This window comes from Oryx dammah, unplaced genomic scaffold (genome assembly GCF_014754425.2).
Source record: "Oryx dammah isolate SB20612 unplaced genomic scaffold, SCBI_Odam_1.1 HiC_scaffold_28, whole genome shotgun sequence".
NCBI lineage: Eukaryota > Metazoa > Chordata > Mammalia > Artiodactyla > Bovidae > Oryx > Oryx dammah.
The window spans coordinates 83,917,670-83,933,493 of NW_024070212.1; the positions used below are offsets into that span (position 1 = coordinate 83,917,670).

General features: G+C 42.9%; 1 protein-coding gene across 1 annotated transcript in view; it reads left to right on the forward strand.

Annotated features, from left to right (window-relative positions):
- LOC120857078 (cytochrome P450 2J2-like) overlaps nucleotides 1-14,996 on the forward strand; it is a 28,315-nt gene extending 13,319 nt beyond the window's left edge. Inside the window, exons 5-9 of the mRNA XM_040232725.1 lie at nucleotides 572-748; nucleotides 2,427-2,568; nucleotides 2,917-3,104; nucleotides 5,825-5,963; nucleotides 14,475-14,996. Of these exons, the coding sequence (XP_040088659.1) occupies nucleotides 572-748; nucleotides 2,427-2,568; nucleotides 2,917-3,104; nucleotides 5,825-5,963; nucleotides 14,475-14,653 (825 nt within the window). The 3' untranslated portion in view covers nucleotides 14,654-14,996. The remainder of the gene's footprint in view (nucleotides 1-571; nucleotides 749-2,426; nucleotides 2,569-2,916; nucleotides 3,105-5,824; nucleotides 5,964-14,474) is intronic.
- The last annotated feature ends 828 nt before the right edge of the window (nucleotides 14,997-15,824 follow it).

Sequence of the window (15,824 nt, forward strand, 5' to 3'; positions counted from 1 at the left end):
CTTGATGTTGTCACAGAGACCAATGGAGCTGGACTAGAAAGACTAAGAGCGAGTAAGATGGTAGCGAGTGATAGCAGAAGAGGGCACAGGCGTGGAAGAGGCCAGCTCATGTGGAGTTCCAGGCCAGGACAATGATGTAGAATTTCTCTAAATGTCATGGAAAGTCATTGGAGGATTGAAAGATAAATAGTGAAATGATCTGATTAAACTGAAATGATCTCTCTTGCAGCTCAGTGGAAAACAGACTGGGAACGGGGTTGAGGAAAGAATCAGGGAAATTGATGGGAGGCCTTAAAGCACCTAGGTAAGAAATGTTGGGGCTTTGTCCTAGAATGACAAACACATGGAGTACTGAGAAGTGGTCTGAAAATGGTTCTCTTTTGGATGGAGTGCTGAAATGCTTTGCCAGAGGGGAAAGAAGAGGGGTGTGACAGAGAAGATGAGACAAGGGTGATTCCAAGCATTAATATAAGCAAAGAAAATACATATGGAGATACAATGGTTTCTTTGTCTTCAAAAGTAGAAAATGGTCACCTCCTTGTCTCCATGACTGTTTTGTTTTCTCCATCAGCTCTACAATGTCTTTCCAAGGATAATGAATTTCCTTCCGGGTCCACACCAAGCACTCTTTAATAATTTGGAGAAACTGAAAATGTTTGTTGCCGAAATGATTGAAAACCACAAGAGAGACTGGAATCCTGCTGAAGCAAGAGACTTCATTGATGCTTATCTCCAGGAAATAGAAAAGGTGAGGGAACCTGAGTGTTTTCCTGAGTAGTGTTCTTAGAGAGCAAATGAGGTGATTCTAATATCTTATTGCTGCTGTAAGAGATCACTATAAACTTGGTGGCTTAAAACAACTAACATTTATCAAGTCAAGGTCAGGGCAAGCTGGCTCTTTTGAGGCTCTAGGGCAGAATCCATTGATGCGCTTTTCCAGCATCTAGAGGCTGTCTATACCCCTGAACTCACGCCCTTTTCCTCTGTCTTCAAAGCCATTGATGTAATGTCTTCTTTTCCACTGTCCTCGTGTCTTCTCTTAATTTGCTCCCTGTCTCCTCTTATACTCTTCTGATTACAATGGGCGCGCTAGGATAATCCATATCAAGATCCTTCATTTCATGATATCTACAAAATTCCATCTGTCAAAAAACATTTACCCTTTCCAGAGATTAGGACATGGACATTTTTGTGGGTTATTATTCAGCCTAGCACAAGGTTGGAAAAACGGAGACACTATTTCAGAGTATAGGAATATCATTAGCTCAGAATTGATGATAACATTCGAAATAAAGACATTGGTTTAAGAGTATTCAGCTTGAGGTCTTTGGAAAGCCCACATATACTGCCTTTTGATAGTCTATTTCTGTCCTCTACCCATATCTGAAAGACCTATACACAATAGGGAAAGAAGCATTGTCATATTGTTACTTTTACCGATGTCCAGTCCCCTACCCCTTCCCTAGTTCCCCAGCACAGAGTATAAGTGAAGCTGAGTCAGATGCCAAAGGTTAGTCTCAAGTGGAGGACTTTTGCCTTCCTCCCTCCTCCCTATTTCATGCACTTTCAATTGTTGTTTGTGAGATGCAGGAAAAGGCCAAATTGGATATAGGTCCTTTAACATATTAAGCCCTATGGTTAATACTCATCACTGCATCAGTGTCATCATTTTTGACTCATTTTCAGCTTTTAGAGTTGAAAGAATGGTGAATTTTTTTCTGTCTCCTCTCTTATTTCACCTTATTGTTATACCATTAATAGAAGTATTGATTCCTCCTGACAGGAGGAGACTTCACTTGTTATAAGGTGTGCAGGCATGCAGAGGAACACGGACACATTTAAGCTCCCGTAGGAAAGTGGTGAAGATGCTGGAGGGCCATGAGGAATGATTGTTGGAATCAGAGAAGTTTAACCTCAGGACGATGTTAATGGGGAATTGCGAGAATTGTACTTTAGAGAAATTAATTTTATTCTTTCTGGTATCAATGCAAACATTTGTTGAGGATTTCTTATATGACATTTCCATCTCACATAGTTCATAATGCCAACTGAGGAGTGAATACTGAACACAGAGTGTTTGAGAGGTTTAGTAACTTGGTCAAGTTGTACATATAGTGAAAGGTGTGGCTAATATTGGAATGCAAATATTATTACATTTCCAATATAATAATAGATTCTCCCAAAATATGGAAGTAAAAAGATTCTCTCAATTTTCATCCATCCAAGGTGACAAAAGCTCCCAGCACTTGGAGCAGGAAGATGCTAATGATACTGCAATAATAAGCCTCTGCCTGCTGAGATGGTCAAAGGAAAAGTCATTTCTCTTAGGGGAATCTCTCCTCCCATGTTCTCACTAGGATGAAGCCTCCTATGTTGTGGCAACTAAGAACCATCTGGATAAGCCAATAGTCGCTTCTGTTTTCTAGCATAAAGGCGATGCTGCTTCAAGTTTCCGTGAAGAAAATCTCATCTACAGCACCCTGGACCTCTTTCTTGCTGGAACAGAGACAACTTCAACCGCCCTGCGCTGGGGGCTGCTCTACATGGCCCTTAACCCCGAAATCCAAGGTGAGCTCATTAGTGGATGGGCCTAGGCCAGGTCAGTATGCTTCCATAAATTAGTTCATCTATGTCTCAATAATCCTAAAGGGAATGTTGGTTCAACCCTCACTAATAAGAGGAACCTGAGGTTCACACAGCTTTAGGAACTTGCAGCAGGAATGTTGTTGAGCAAGAGTTTTCCACTTAATTTGTCTCACACCAGGGCCCACTTCCCACTCTCATACCTCCCTGAGAAGCTAGTCTGGAGAGCCTAAGATAGCCATTTTGATGCTGGTTATTTCATTCCTTAACTTAACCAGGCTCAAGGAGAGTTATGGAAAAACAGACTAATAGTACCACCTCTGCTTTTTTCAGAAAAAGTCCAAGCTGAGATTGACAGGGTGCTTGGCCAATCACAACAGCCAAGCACAGCCGCTCGAGAGTCCATGCCCTACACCAACGCTGTCATCCACGAGGTGCTGCGAATGGGGAACATTATCCCTCTGAACGTGCCCCGGGAAGTGGCAGTGGACACCACCCTGGCTGGATACCACTTGCCCAAGGTAATTAAGGGCTCACACCAACAGCCTCAGATCTCCAAGCTCATATTTGTAAATGATGGAAATCTCAATGGCAAATGTGATGTGTTTTCTTGTCTTTGGGAAACACTTAATTGGAGAGGGAGATATATTACCACTGATGTAATTCTAGATATTTTTCTTTACATGGGGTCTTTAGAATATTTGTTCAAATAAATGTTAATAGTTGTTCTAGAGGAGAAGGGGGATTCCTATGTCAAACACGTTCAGACAAAGGCTGGCTTTCCTCTACTGTGAGATTTCTCATTCTTTTTACTAACTGACGTGCATTGTTAATTCTTGTGGGGAAACAGCAGGCAGCAATTCTCAGTCAGACTTTGCCATGAGGTCCTTTTCTTTGCCATGGGAGAGCTTTTCACAGGATAGGGACCTGCCAGACTTATTTTGGAAAATTCTGTTTCAAAATCCTGGGGGTTTAGAATGTTGACATATGAGAGCCGGTTAAGACCTCCTGGGCCAACATCACATTAAACTAGTGTTTCTAACATAATATCCCCACAGATATTGCTTCCAGCCTTACTTACAGTCCCTTGATGGGACTACCTCACAAGGGAATCAATCCAAGCCTGTGCACATTGAATATCACAAAAGGAGTGAAAGAACGAATGGTTTTTAAGCAGTGATCATGTACTATGGACTATATAGGTTCTTTCAACTTAATCAGTCCTCAGAATAATTCTATCTTTTTTTTTAATTTTACAAATTTATAATGAAGGCTCAGAGCTGATTGATCTTGCATAAAATCTCTGGTGTACAAAGTGACAAGAGTTGGGTTAAAGAAATAGATGTGTTCTGAGCCCCAGGCTCATCTTTTTTTTGTCCTATACCATGTTTTCTCCACAGGAGTCGCTTTACTTTGCTTTAAAAGAAGCTCCTTAAATTGTTCTCAGTAGGACCCTGTTAAGTTCCCCGTCCTCACAAAGACAGTTCTGCACTCTGCCAATCACTCTTAGGATCTCAGGAGTCAGCTCTCCTGTCCCCACTAGTGCCCTCTCTCCACACTGCACATTCACAGTTTTGCTTTCTCAACACCTTAGTCCATTTCCATGGATCCATTTCAGTTTGTCTGAGTCCCTCTTTGTGTGTTGAACCTGGGGTTGATTTCAAGATAAAACCAGAAGACCCTATGCTCTGGGCTCGCCTTGGTCATGGTCCCTGCAGCCCTTGGAGAAGCAGCTATTCCTGCAGCGATTTCATTTACTATTTTCATGCTGATTGACCACCTTATGGATGAATTCTGAGGTCTAGATGATATTACAGGTAATCTTCACATATCATAACAATTCACTTAGCTGCAGAGAACCATCCTAACTCACGAGATTGGTTTTGTAAGATTTTTTTTGTTCTGATGTACTGTTCTACAAGACCCTTACCCACTGGGTGGGCAACTTGCAAACTGGAAGCAATTATACTATAGAAGTTCTTCCATAGGAGCGAATCCTGAGCCCCAAGGCAATCTTCCCAGCCTGAGGGTCTGGCATCAGGAGGAGGAACCCTCGAGAATCTGGCTTTGAATGTCAGCAGCCTTTTATTGCAGGAATTCCACTGGACTAAAGGAAGCATCAACTCCACTCTTGGGTCATGTGCACACTGAGACCCATGGAAAAATAGCAGTGACCTCATAAGAGTCTGGAGCAGACCTACCTACTAATATTGGAAGGTCTCCTGCAGAGGCAGGGGGCAGCTGGGGCTCACGGCAGGGACAAAGACCCTGGCACTGGCAGGTCTAGTGAGTAGTCACTGGTATGAAGATGCCCAGAGGCCACCATGCAAAAAGGTATGGGAACAAGTGGTATGATTGAGAAACTGAAAAAGGCTTGATATAGTGGGAGTGCAGGCAGAAGGACTGTGACTCAGATAGAGGGCTGGTGACAGGTCCTTAATCTGAGTGAGGAGAACTATTTGGAGGGTTTTTATCAAGTTCCAGGAGTGATGGGCGGCTAGGAGTGACATAACTAAATCATGTCCAGAGCTAACTCTGCTTTCCGTGTGTGAAGCACTTTGAATGGGGAGAGGATATAGAGTTGTAGTTAGGCCTACTGGAGGAGTGTGGACAACCAAGGTAGTACCTTGGACCAGGCAGTGGGGGAAAATAACATGGAGGTGATAGGATCAAGAGGAATTTCAAGGAAAATTGACCAGCCCGGAAAAGGATGGAATGAAGGCAGAATGAATAAAGGGGGCCGTTAAGGAGGACTCTTGGGTTTCTTGCTGCAAGCTGGGAAGGATAGTGGTTCTTTCCACTGGGTGACCTGATTGTATTATTAAACCTTCTCTGGAATGTGTGAGACAATGGAGGGAAGAGAATGGGAGAAACAGATGAACAGACATTTTTCGTGTTGGGGAGGCTGCCATATTTACCACTTTACTGAGCAACTGGGTTGATTTTGGTCCAGAGCTGCCTGCCCACTGTCACATTATTCTCTCACTGATGCACACACCTTCCCATTCTGCACTAATAGTCACATTTTGCTGATAAAATTCCCAGCAGACAATTGCAGTCCATCATTGTAAGCTGTCCCATGGCAAAGAGCAGGGTCCTAGGGGTTGAGCTCAGCAGGTACAGGGTTGGGGAGGCTGAAGAAGTTCAATCAGCCCTGATGTGGGAGCCCGGGGGGCCGCTGCCCCTCGGCACACATCTGTGGTGTGTGTCATGTCTTGCATGAGTCCCCTGCCTTCTCCAGGGAACCCTGGTTGCGACCAACCTGACTGCACTGCACAGGGACCCTGCAGAGTGGGCCACCCCCGACACCTTCAATCCAGAGCATTTCTTGGAAAATGGACAGTTTAAGAAAAGGGAATCCTTTCTGCCTTTTTCAATAGGTGAGTATCTGGAAATAGGAGTGTGGGAACCCAGAGTCCCTCTCTCAGCCCTTCTTCTGCTCTCTCAGCCCTGTTCCTCTTGTGATACCTTGCTTTAGTTGGCATGTCTCTAGAAAGCCCTGCCTAGCATGACTCACTCTTGCTGTGGGTGCATTGCAGGTTTCCCTGGGCTGAGCATCACCGGGATTCATTCTCCTATGTCCTAAGCCCTGGCTTGACTCTGATGGAGATTTCAGCTTTAAATTGTTCAGTCCCCAGGAACTTTGGGGAGAGGAACTTAGCCTCTGCCTGTTACCCACAAAAGAAGGTCGGGCATTTGCCATCTTTATAGAACTTAAAGTGTTCCAAGATCTTCTTAGTGCTTCCCACTCACAAAAACATAAAGCTAATTGCTAAGAAAGGGGGAGGGGAGATTCCAGTAAAGGGACTGCTTTCTTATCATTATGGTCATTACAAGGGACTCTAGGTGCCACGGGCTTAAGTAGATGAGATTCTATCTATCATACATTCTTCCTGAAGAGGTCCTTTTACTTTTTCAAATGAGATGGTTTGATAGCATCACCAGCTCTATGGACATGAGTTTGAGCAAATTCTGACATATAGTGAAGTACAGGGAAGTCTGTGTAGTGCGGTACATGGGGTCACAAAGAGTCAGACACAACTTGATGGCTGAATAACAGCAATCCTTTATAAATCTAGTGAATACATTTACATGGTGTATCACTTAAAATATATGAAAGAGAATGCAGAGAAAACTCTTTCTCTCATGTTTCCAGCCAGTTCCAAAGGGGTGTTTTACTCATAACTTTGTGAAATAAGGAAGGAAAAGTCTTATATTTAATGAGGTAATGAGTTAAGTTTGTTGCTGAGATCGTTTTAAATAATTTCCCAAATCCTTAATTCTGTAAATGTTTTCTGAGCACCTATTATGTGTCAATTATGCAGCCCTGAGAATATGACAATGATTAGGTAGAAAAAAAAAACAGTGCAACTTTTATGGACCATGTATTCTACCTTAAAGTTACAAGGTCCAAATTCCAGTCACCACACTGGCGATAAGGGAGGAAACTACAGCTTAACAGGGTCAACTATGGTATCTATAGTCACAAAGCTCACAGAGCAGAGGTTGAACTCAGTGTTGACCAGGTTTATCAAATAAAGCCTATGCATTTCTTAGAAACGTCTCCCAAGAAAATAACTAAATGCTACAGTGAGTGAATGCTCTGAATTTCGCAACAATTTTCTTATCATTGAGTTAAATTAAATATACATTGACTTTCTGTGACAGTATAATCTTATTGATCATGCCACAAAGGCACAGAAAGGGAGGGACTGGAAATTGACCCCATGTAGGCATGATACAGAGCCCAGGCTTTTCTGCTATAGGGCGCTGTCCTGCGTGTATCTGGACTGATTCCAGTTAGATCTTCTGTTTCTTTCTCTGGTTCTCTGCCACCTTTGCTCACTTGGACAAGTCACTTTTTAATATGAAAGCAGACATGAGGATGTTGGAAAACCTTCCAGAATTCTTGTCTGCCTTGGTGCGTGCTAAGTCGCTTCAGTCATGTCTGACTCTTTGCAACCCTATGGGCTATAGCCTGCCAGGCTCCTCTGTCCATGGGATTCTCCAGGCAAGAATACTGGATGGATTGCCGTGCCTTCCTCCAGGGCATCTTCCCAGCCCAGGGTTTGAACCCATATCTTCTAAGTCTATTGCACTGGCAGGTGGATTCTTACCACTAGCACCACCTGGGAAGCCTAGACTTCTTGCCTGCAAGAGCTTTATGTTTCTTATAGTACAGAGTTTCAGCTGTTTTATCTTAAGTGTTATAATTTTTCTTTCTTCACTGTATTTTTTGTTATTTAGAGTTGAAACACATCCTTCCTATTACAGATTTCATTTGCAAGCAAAATTATTTTATTTTATACTTAAAGCAACCCAATTATTAACAGTTAGGAAAACGATTAGCATCTCCTTTCTCAGTGAAAGGAAATTAGGATTAAGAGAAAGTTATTTCTCATCCAAGGTCATGTGCCCAAGGAATTGGCATAAAAGGGCCGAAGACACAAGTTTCTGGTTTCTTTTAAATTTTTGTTGAAGTATAATTGATTTACAATATTGTATTAGTTTCAGGTGTACAGCAAAGTGATTTAGCTATGTGCGCTTAGTTGCTCAGTCATGTCCAACTCTTTGTGACCCCATAGACTACAGCCTGCCAGGCTCCTCTGTCCATGGGGATTCTCCAGGCAAGAATACGAGAGTGGGTTGCCATGTTCTCCCTCTGCCAGGGGGTCTTCCCAAACCCATGGATCAAACCCACGCCTCCCACTTTGCAGACAGATTCTCTACTGACTGAACCACCAGGGAAGCCCAAGAATGCTGGAGTGGGTTAGCCTATCCCTTCTCCAGGGGATCTTCCTGATCCCAGGATCAAACTAGGGTCTCCTGCAATGCAGACGGATTCTTTACCAGCTGAGCTACTGACTTACATGGTAAAGATTTAGTTATAGACACACATATATCTTTTTCTTTCTAGGTTTCCACCTTACTGGTTATTCAAAATATTGAGTATAGTTCCCTATGCTATACAGTAGGTCCTTGTTGGTTATATATATAGTTCTAATCTAGTGCTCTCCCTAACACATTTAGAATTTTCCTACTTAAAGGCCCTTCCATTTTAAGATTCACTAAATTCATATCATATGTATCAATTGTTACATTGCTGCATTACAAAAGTGGCAAACTCAATGACTTAAAACAATAAGTGTATATTATTGCTCACAAGGCTACAGTTGAACTGAGAGCTCCACTGTTCTTAGCTGGGCTCTCTTGCCCATTAGGGAGGTCAGCTGGCTAAAGGCTGATCTAGGATGACATCAGCTGGGATAGTAGGGCTCTTTTCCAAGTTTCCTCCTCCAGCAAGCTAGCCCATCTGGTGTGCATGTAGAAGACAAGACCCCAGGAGGGAGGAAAGCACACAGTGCCTCCCAAGGGCCAGGCTGGGAACTGGCGACCATCACTCCCACTGCATTCCGGAGCCCAGGCAGCTCACGCTGTGAGCCCCAGTTCAAGGGAAAGGGAAAATGGCACAAATTTTATGGGAAGGGCTATGAAATCACATTGCAAATGATGGGGGTTCAGGGAGAGGGGGAAATTGGAGCCAGTATTGAAGTCAGGTGATCTCACTATCTTTCTTTCTGCCCGAGAAGAGTGATTCAACCAAGCTAGCAATTTGGGGATCCCCTCAGCTGTGACTAAACGAGAACTAGCAAAACAGAACAGGAACTAGCAACCGGAAAAATCCACTGACTTAAAGTGTCAACACTGCGGTCAGGTTTATTCCCACCAGACTCCCGTCTTTAGGGCTCAGTTGCCTTGCCTCATACCTGATCCAGCACTTTATAAAGAAAGCTTCCCTGAAGGAATGGGGTGTGAAAAGCACCCTCCCTTCTCTTGGAAAGAAGGTCAGATGTGGAATTAGGAAACATGCACAGCTGAGGAGATTACAAAGGTCTTATGCAAACATACATTTTCTTTTCTTCATTTAAGTTTTCCCTTTTGATCCAACAAAGCAGCAGGTATCTTCATGAAAGGCAAGAGTCTGAGTCCTCAATTTTCAGAAATATCACTGAATCATGGAGATAAGACTAGGAAGATCTTCTGTCAAAAACTCTAGGTCAGTTCTCTCACTTCTAGTAACTGATCTGGTTAGTTAGTGATGGCGAGTTAGTACATGCACCAAGAAGAAAGTCTGTGTTTCCCATAATCCCGGATGAAGCCTTGAAATAAGGTAGCACTCCTTTTCATGACTTATAAAGTGAAAGTGAAGTCGCTCAGTCGTGTCCCACTCTTGTGACCCCATAGCCTGTAGCCTACCAGGCTCCTCTGTCCATGGGATTTTCCAGGCAATAGTACTGGAGTGGATTGCCATTTCCTTCTCCAGGGGATCTTCCCAACCCAGGGCTCAAACCTGGGTCTCCCGCATTGTAGACAGATGCTTTACCGTCTGAGCCACCAGGGAAGTCCCATGACTTATAAATCAAACTCAAATCTCCTGTTTTACTGATGTCCTTGATCAGCCATATATAGTACTTAGGAGAGCAATTACTTCACAAGTTTGACAAGTGAAAATTGTGTATGTCGATGAAAATAAGCAATTTACTCAGAGCCCAGAGCTGGTTACTGATGAAACCAGTAATGTAACCCTGGATCCTGACTCTAAGGGTCCAGTTTTATCCCAATATATGGATTTTTCTAGGAGAATTTTGGGTATTTATAATATAACTGATCTGGTACCATCTAAAACAAATTTTTCATTTGCTGCAATTTAAACCAATTTCTTCATTTTTTTTTTTCAGTTCAGTCGCTCAGTTGTGTTTGAAATTTGTGACCCCATGGACTGCAGCACAGCAGGCCTCCCTGTCCATCCCCAACTCCGGGAGTTTACTCAAACTCATGTCCATTGAGTCGGTGATGCCATCCAACCATCTCATCTTCTGTTGTCCTGTCTCCTCCCACCTTCAAACTTTCCCAGCATCAGGATCTTTTCAAATGAGTCAGTTCTTTGCATCAGGTAGCCAAAGTATTAGAGTTCCACCTTCATCATCAGTCCTTCCAAAGAATATTCAGGACTGATTTCCTTTAGGATGGACTGGTTGGCTCTCCTTGCAGTCCAAGGGACTCTCAAGTTCAAAAGCATCAATACTTCAGCCCTTAGCTTTCTTTATAGTCCAAGTCTCACATCCATACATGACTACTGGAAAAACCATAGCTTTGACTAGATAGACCTTTGTTGGCAAAGTAATGCTTCTGCTTTTTAATATGCTGTCTAGGTTGGTCATAATTTTTCTTCCAAGGAGTAAGCGTCTTTTAATTTCATGGCTGAAGTCACCATCTGCAGTGATTTTGGAGCCCCCCAAAATAAAGTCTGTCACTGTTTCCACTGTTTACCCATCTATTTGCCATGAAGTGATGGGACTGGATGTCATGATCTTAGTTTTCAGAATGTTGAGTTTTAACCCAACTTTTTCACTCTCCTCTTTCACTTTCATCAACAGGCTCTTTATTTCTTCTAAGCTTTCTGCTGTAAGGGTGGTGTCATCTGCATATCCAAGGTTATTGATACTTCTCCCAGCAATCTTGATTCCAGCTTGTGCTTCATCCATTCCAGCATTTCTCATGATGTACTCTGCATATAAGTTAAATACGCAGGGTGACAATATACAGCCTTGATGTACTCCTTTCCCTATTTGGAACCAGTCTGTTGTTCCATGTCTAGCTCTATGTCCAGATCATGTCTGTTTCTCCTTGATCTGCATACAGATTTCTCAGGAGGCAGGTCAGGTGGTCTGGATTTCCCATCTCTTGAAGAACTTTCCAGTTTGTTGTGATCCACACAGCCAAAGGCTTCGGCATAGTCAAAAAAGCAAAAGTAGATGTTTTTCTGGAACTCTCTTGCTTTTTCAATGATCCAGTAGATGTTGGGAATTTGATCTCTGGTTCCTCAGCTTTTTCTAAAACTGGCTTGAACATCTGGAAGTTCACGGTTCATGTACTGTTGAAGCTGGGCTTGGAGAATTTTGAGCTTTACTAGCGTGTGAGATGAGTGCAATTGTGTGATAGTTTGAGCATTCTTTGGCATTGCCTTTCTTTGGGATTGGAATGAAAACTGAACTTTTCCAGTCCTATGGCCACTGCTTAGTTTTCCAAATTTGCTGACATATTGAGTGCAGCACTTTCACCGCATCATCTTTTTGGATTTGAAAAAGCTCAACTGGAATTCCATTACCTCCACTAGCTTTGTTCATAGTGATGCTTCCTAAGGCCTATTTGACTTTGCATTGCAGGATGTCTGGCTCTAGGTGAGTGATCATACCATTGTGATTATCTGGGTTGTGAAGATCTTTTTTGTACAGCTCTTCTGTGTATTCTTGCCACCTCTTGTTAATATCTTCTGCTTCTGTTAGGTCCATGTCATTTCTGTCCTTTATTGTGCCCATCTTTGCATGAAATGTTCCCTTGGTATCTCTAATTTTCTTGAAGAGATCTCTAGTCTTTTCCATTCTATTGTTTTCCTCTATTTCTTTGCATTGATCACTTAGGATGGCTTTCTTATCTCTCCTTGCTATTCTTTGGAACTCTTCATTCAAATGGGTATATCTTTCCTTTTCTTCTTTGCCTTTTGCTTCCCTTCTTTTCACAGCTATTTGTAAGGCCTCCTCAGACAACCATTTTGTCTTTTTGCATTTCTTTTTCTTGAGGATGGTCCTGATCCCTGCCTTCTGTATAATGTCACAAACCTCCATCTATAGTTCTTCAGGCACTCTATCAGATCTAATACCTTGAGTCTATTTGTCACTTGACCTGTATAATCTTAAGAGATTTGATTTAGGTCATACCTGAATGGTCTAGTGGTTTTCCACTAGACCAATTTAAGTCTGAATTTGGCAATAAGGAGGTCACGATCTGAACCACAGTCAGCTCCTGGTCTTGTTTTTGCTGACTGTATAGAGCTTCTCTAACTTTGGCTGCAAAGAATATAATCAATATGATTCTGGTATTGACCATCTGGTGATGTCCATGTGTAGAGTCTTCTCTTGTGTTGTTGGAAGAGGGTGTTTGCTATGACCAGTGCATTCTCTTGGTAAAACTCAATTAATCATTGCCCTGCTTCATTCAGTACTCCAAGGCCAAATTTGCCTGTTACTCCAGGTATTTCTTGACTTCCTACTTTTGCATTCCAGTTCCCTATAATGAAAAGCACATCTTTTTAGGGGTGTTAGTTTTAGAAGGTCTTGTAGGCCTTCATAGAACCATTCAACTTCAGCTTCTTCAGCATTACTGGTTGGGGCATAGACTAGATTACTGTGATGTTGAGTGGTTTGCCTTGAAAACGAACAGAGATCATTCTGTCATTTTTAAGATTGCATCCAAGTACTGTATAGAGGACTCTTTTGTTGACCATGATGGCTACTTCATTTCTTCTAAGGGGTTCCTTCCCACAGTAGTAGATGTAATGGTCGTCTGAGTTCAATTCACCCATTCCAGTCCATTTTAGTTCACTGATTCCTGAAATGTTTACATTCACTCTTGCCATCTCCTGTTTGACCACTTCTAATTTGCCATGATTCGTGGACATAACATTCCAGGTTCCTATGCAATATTGCACTTTACAGCATCGGACTTTACTTCTATTACCAGTCATATCCACAGCTGGGTGGTGTTTTTGCTTTGACTTCATCTCTTCATTCTTTCTGGAGTTATTTCTCTACCTTTCTTCAGAAGCATATTGGGCACATACCGACCTGGGGAGTTCATCTTTCAATGTCCTATCTTTTTGCCTCTTCATAGTGTTTATGGGGTTCTCAAGGCAAGAACACTGAAGTGGTTTGCCATTCCCTTCTCCACTGGACCACGTTTTGTCAGAACTCTTTACCATGACCTGTCTGTCTTGGGTGGCCCTACTCAGCCTGGCTCATAGTTTCATTGAGTTAGCAAGGCTATAGTCCACATGATCAGATTGGTTAGTTTTCTGATTGTGGTTTTCAGTCTATCTGAAACTCTAATTTTATTTTCTCAACAACTGGTTATAGGCAGAGTACAAAACAGAGGCATGCTGCATTAACCATTTCCCAAGAATATTTCATTACATGGGGAAGCAAAAAGTAGCAAAAGTCATGCTCAGAATTAACTTCAGAGGGTAATCCCACTGATGGTGTCCAGGAGAATCTTTACTGAGATAGAGAGGAACTATGTCAGATGTTAACAAGGGTTTTTCTGGATTTGGGGATTAAAATATGTTTTAATATTTTTATACTTTTCACACTTTTTCTTCATTTTTGCCATGAACATATATTAATTAGGGAGAAAGTGAGCTATTAAAACACCCACAAGAGAGATGATGATAGAGTCTATTGTGGGGTGTTGTTGCCCAAGTTGGGGAAGAAGGCATCATGAAAAGGAGGGGCTGGGGGAAGCCTGGAGCAGGCAAACACAGGTGGGATGAGATGAGGTTGGCCCTGCATGGGGAACCCTGGCAGGAAGATTCCCGGTCATGATGGGGGGATACTTGACATAGGGAAAAGATGCCTCATACTTGAAAAACCTTGCTTTGACATTTACTTTATTTTAACTTCAACAATTTTTTTTTGAAAATTGAGAGAGATAAACAGAGTTTTGCTTTTGTCCTTACTGTTTGCTAATCGATTTTTGTAAGACTTTTGGCTAGACCACATTTATAGGTCAACCGTGGCTGCTCTCGTTTCATCCACAGCCTGCATTTTCACCGTTGCTCGACCATCTGAGTCCTGAAGGCACTGGAGTGTGTGATTATGGAATGACCTCCCTGGGCTTAGGTTACCCCAGGTGGTCCTGATTAAATAAGCTGAGTGTGTAAAGACTCAGGGCCAGGCAGGCCTGCCGTTTGCTCAGGTTTTGCAAGATGTGGTGGAAGATTTCAGTCCTTGCTGGCACAGACCACCTGAGCAGGTACTCATATTTTTGTCTTTCAGGAAAGCGGATGTGCCTTGGAGAACAGTTGGCCAGAACTGAGTTGTTTATTTTCTTTACTTCACTTCTGCAAAAATTTACCTTCAGGCCTGCAGAGAATGAGAAGTTGAGCCTGAAGTTCAGAGTGAGCTTGACCCTTGCCCCAGTCAGCCACCGGCTCTGTGCTGTTCCTCGGGGCTGAGGTTGCTGGGGTTGGGGAGAGTGAAGAAAAGCAGGAAGAATGAGCTTTCCCACACCCCCCAAGGCAGGGAATCTGCTCAGAAGTGAGAGGACAGCATCCAGTGCCTCTAGGATATGTCACAGGAACTGGTTTAGAGGAAACTGGAACCAAACCCCAGCTTTGCCATCTCCAGTGGGGCCTTGAGTAAATGATTTATGTCGTGAGTGATTTCATTTTCATCCAGAAGATTTAAAGTGGACAATGATTCCACCTCTAAAGGAAAATCTACTATAAAGATCAGAGGAAATAAAGACTTTAAGTGACTTGGAAACCATAAAGCACATCATAAAAGTCATAGCTGTGATCTGCCTCCTCCCTACTTCCTTCCTTACTTGGTTTTGCTTCTGGTCTGTTGACATGGCCTGGGTCAAAGAGGTGCCAGATGGTGGATAAAAGTTAGAAGTTGGGCCTGGGGCAGCTGTGGAGGTCAGCCAGAAAGGCACTCACACTTGGTAGCCCTGGGCAAGCTTATCCTGCTTCTCCCTCAGACTGACCCCTGGGAAACAGCAGGGCAGGTGGATTCCTGATTTATAGGCAGGTTTCTATGGAGAAAGAGTTTCTCTGGTTTATCTAAAGAAACACTACCTTGGCCTTGGACACCAGAACCAAGAAGAATGTCACCACAATAACCAAACATGGGACTCAGGTTCAGTTCAGTTCAGTTGCTCAGTTGTGTCCAGCTCTTTGCGACCCTATGAATTGCAGCACACCAAGCCTCCCTGTCCATCACCAGCTCCCAGAGTTTACACAAACTCATGTCCATCGAGTTGGTGATGCCATCCAGCCATCTCATCCTCTATCGTCCTCTTCTCCTCCTGCCCCTAGTCTCTCTCAGCATCAGTCTTTTCCAAGGAGTCAGCTCTTCGCTTGAGGTGGCCAAAGTATTGGAGTCTCAACTTTAGTATCAGTCCTTCCAAAGAACACCCAGGACTGATCTCCTTTAGAATGGACGAGTTGGATCTCCTTGCAGTCCAAGGGACTCTCATGAGTCTTCTCCAACACCACACGTCAAAAGCATAATTCTTCAGTGCTCTGCTTTCTTCACAGGTTAGAGGGAAACAAATGTGGAAATATTTTCTGTCATCACTGTGCCTCCTTACTTTAAATCCTCTCATGCATTTACTCCCAGCCC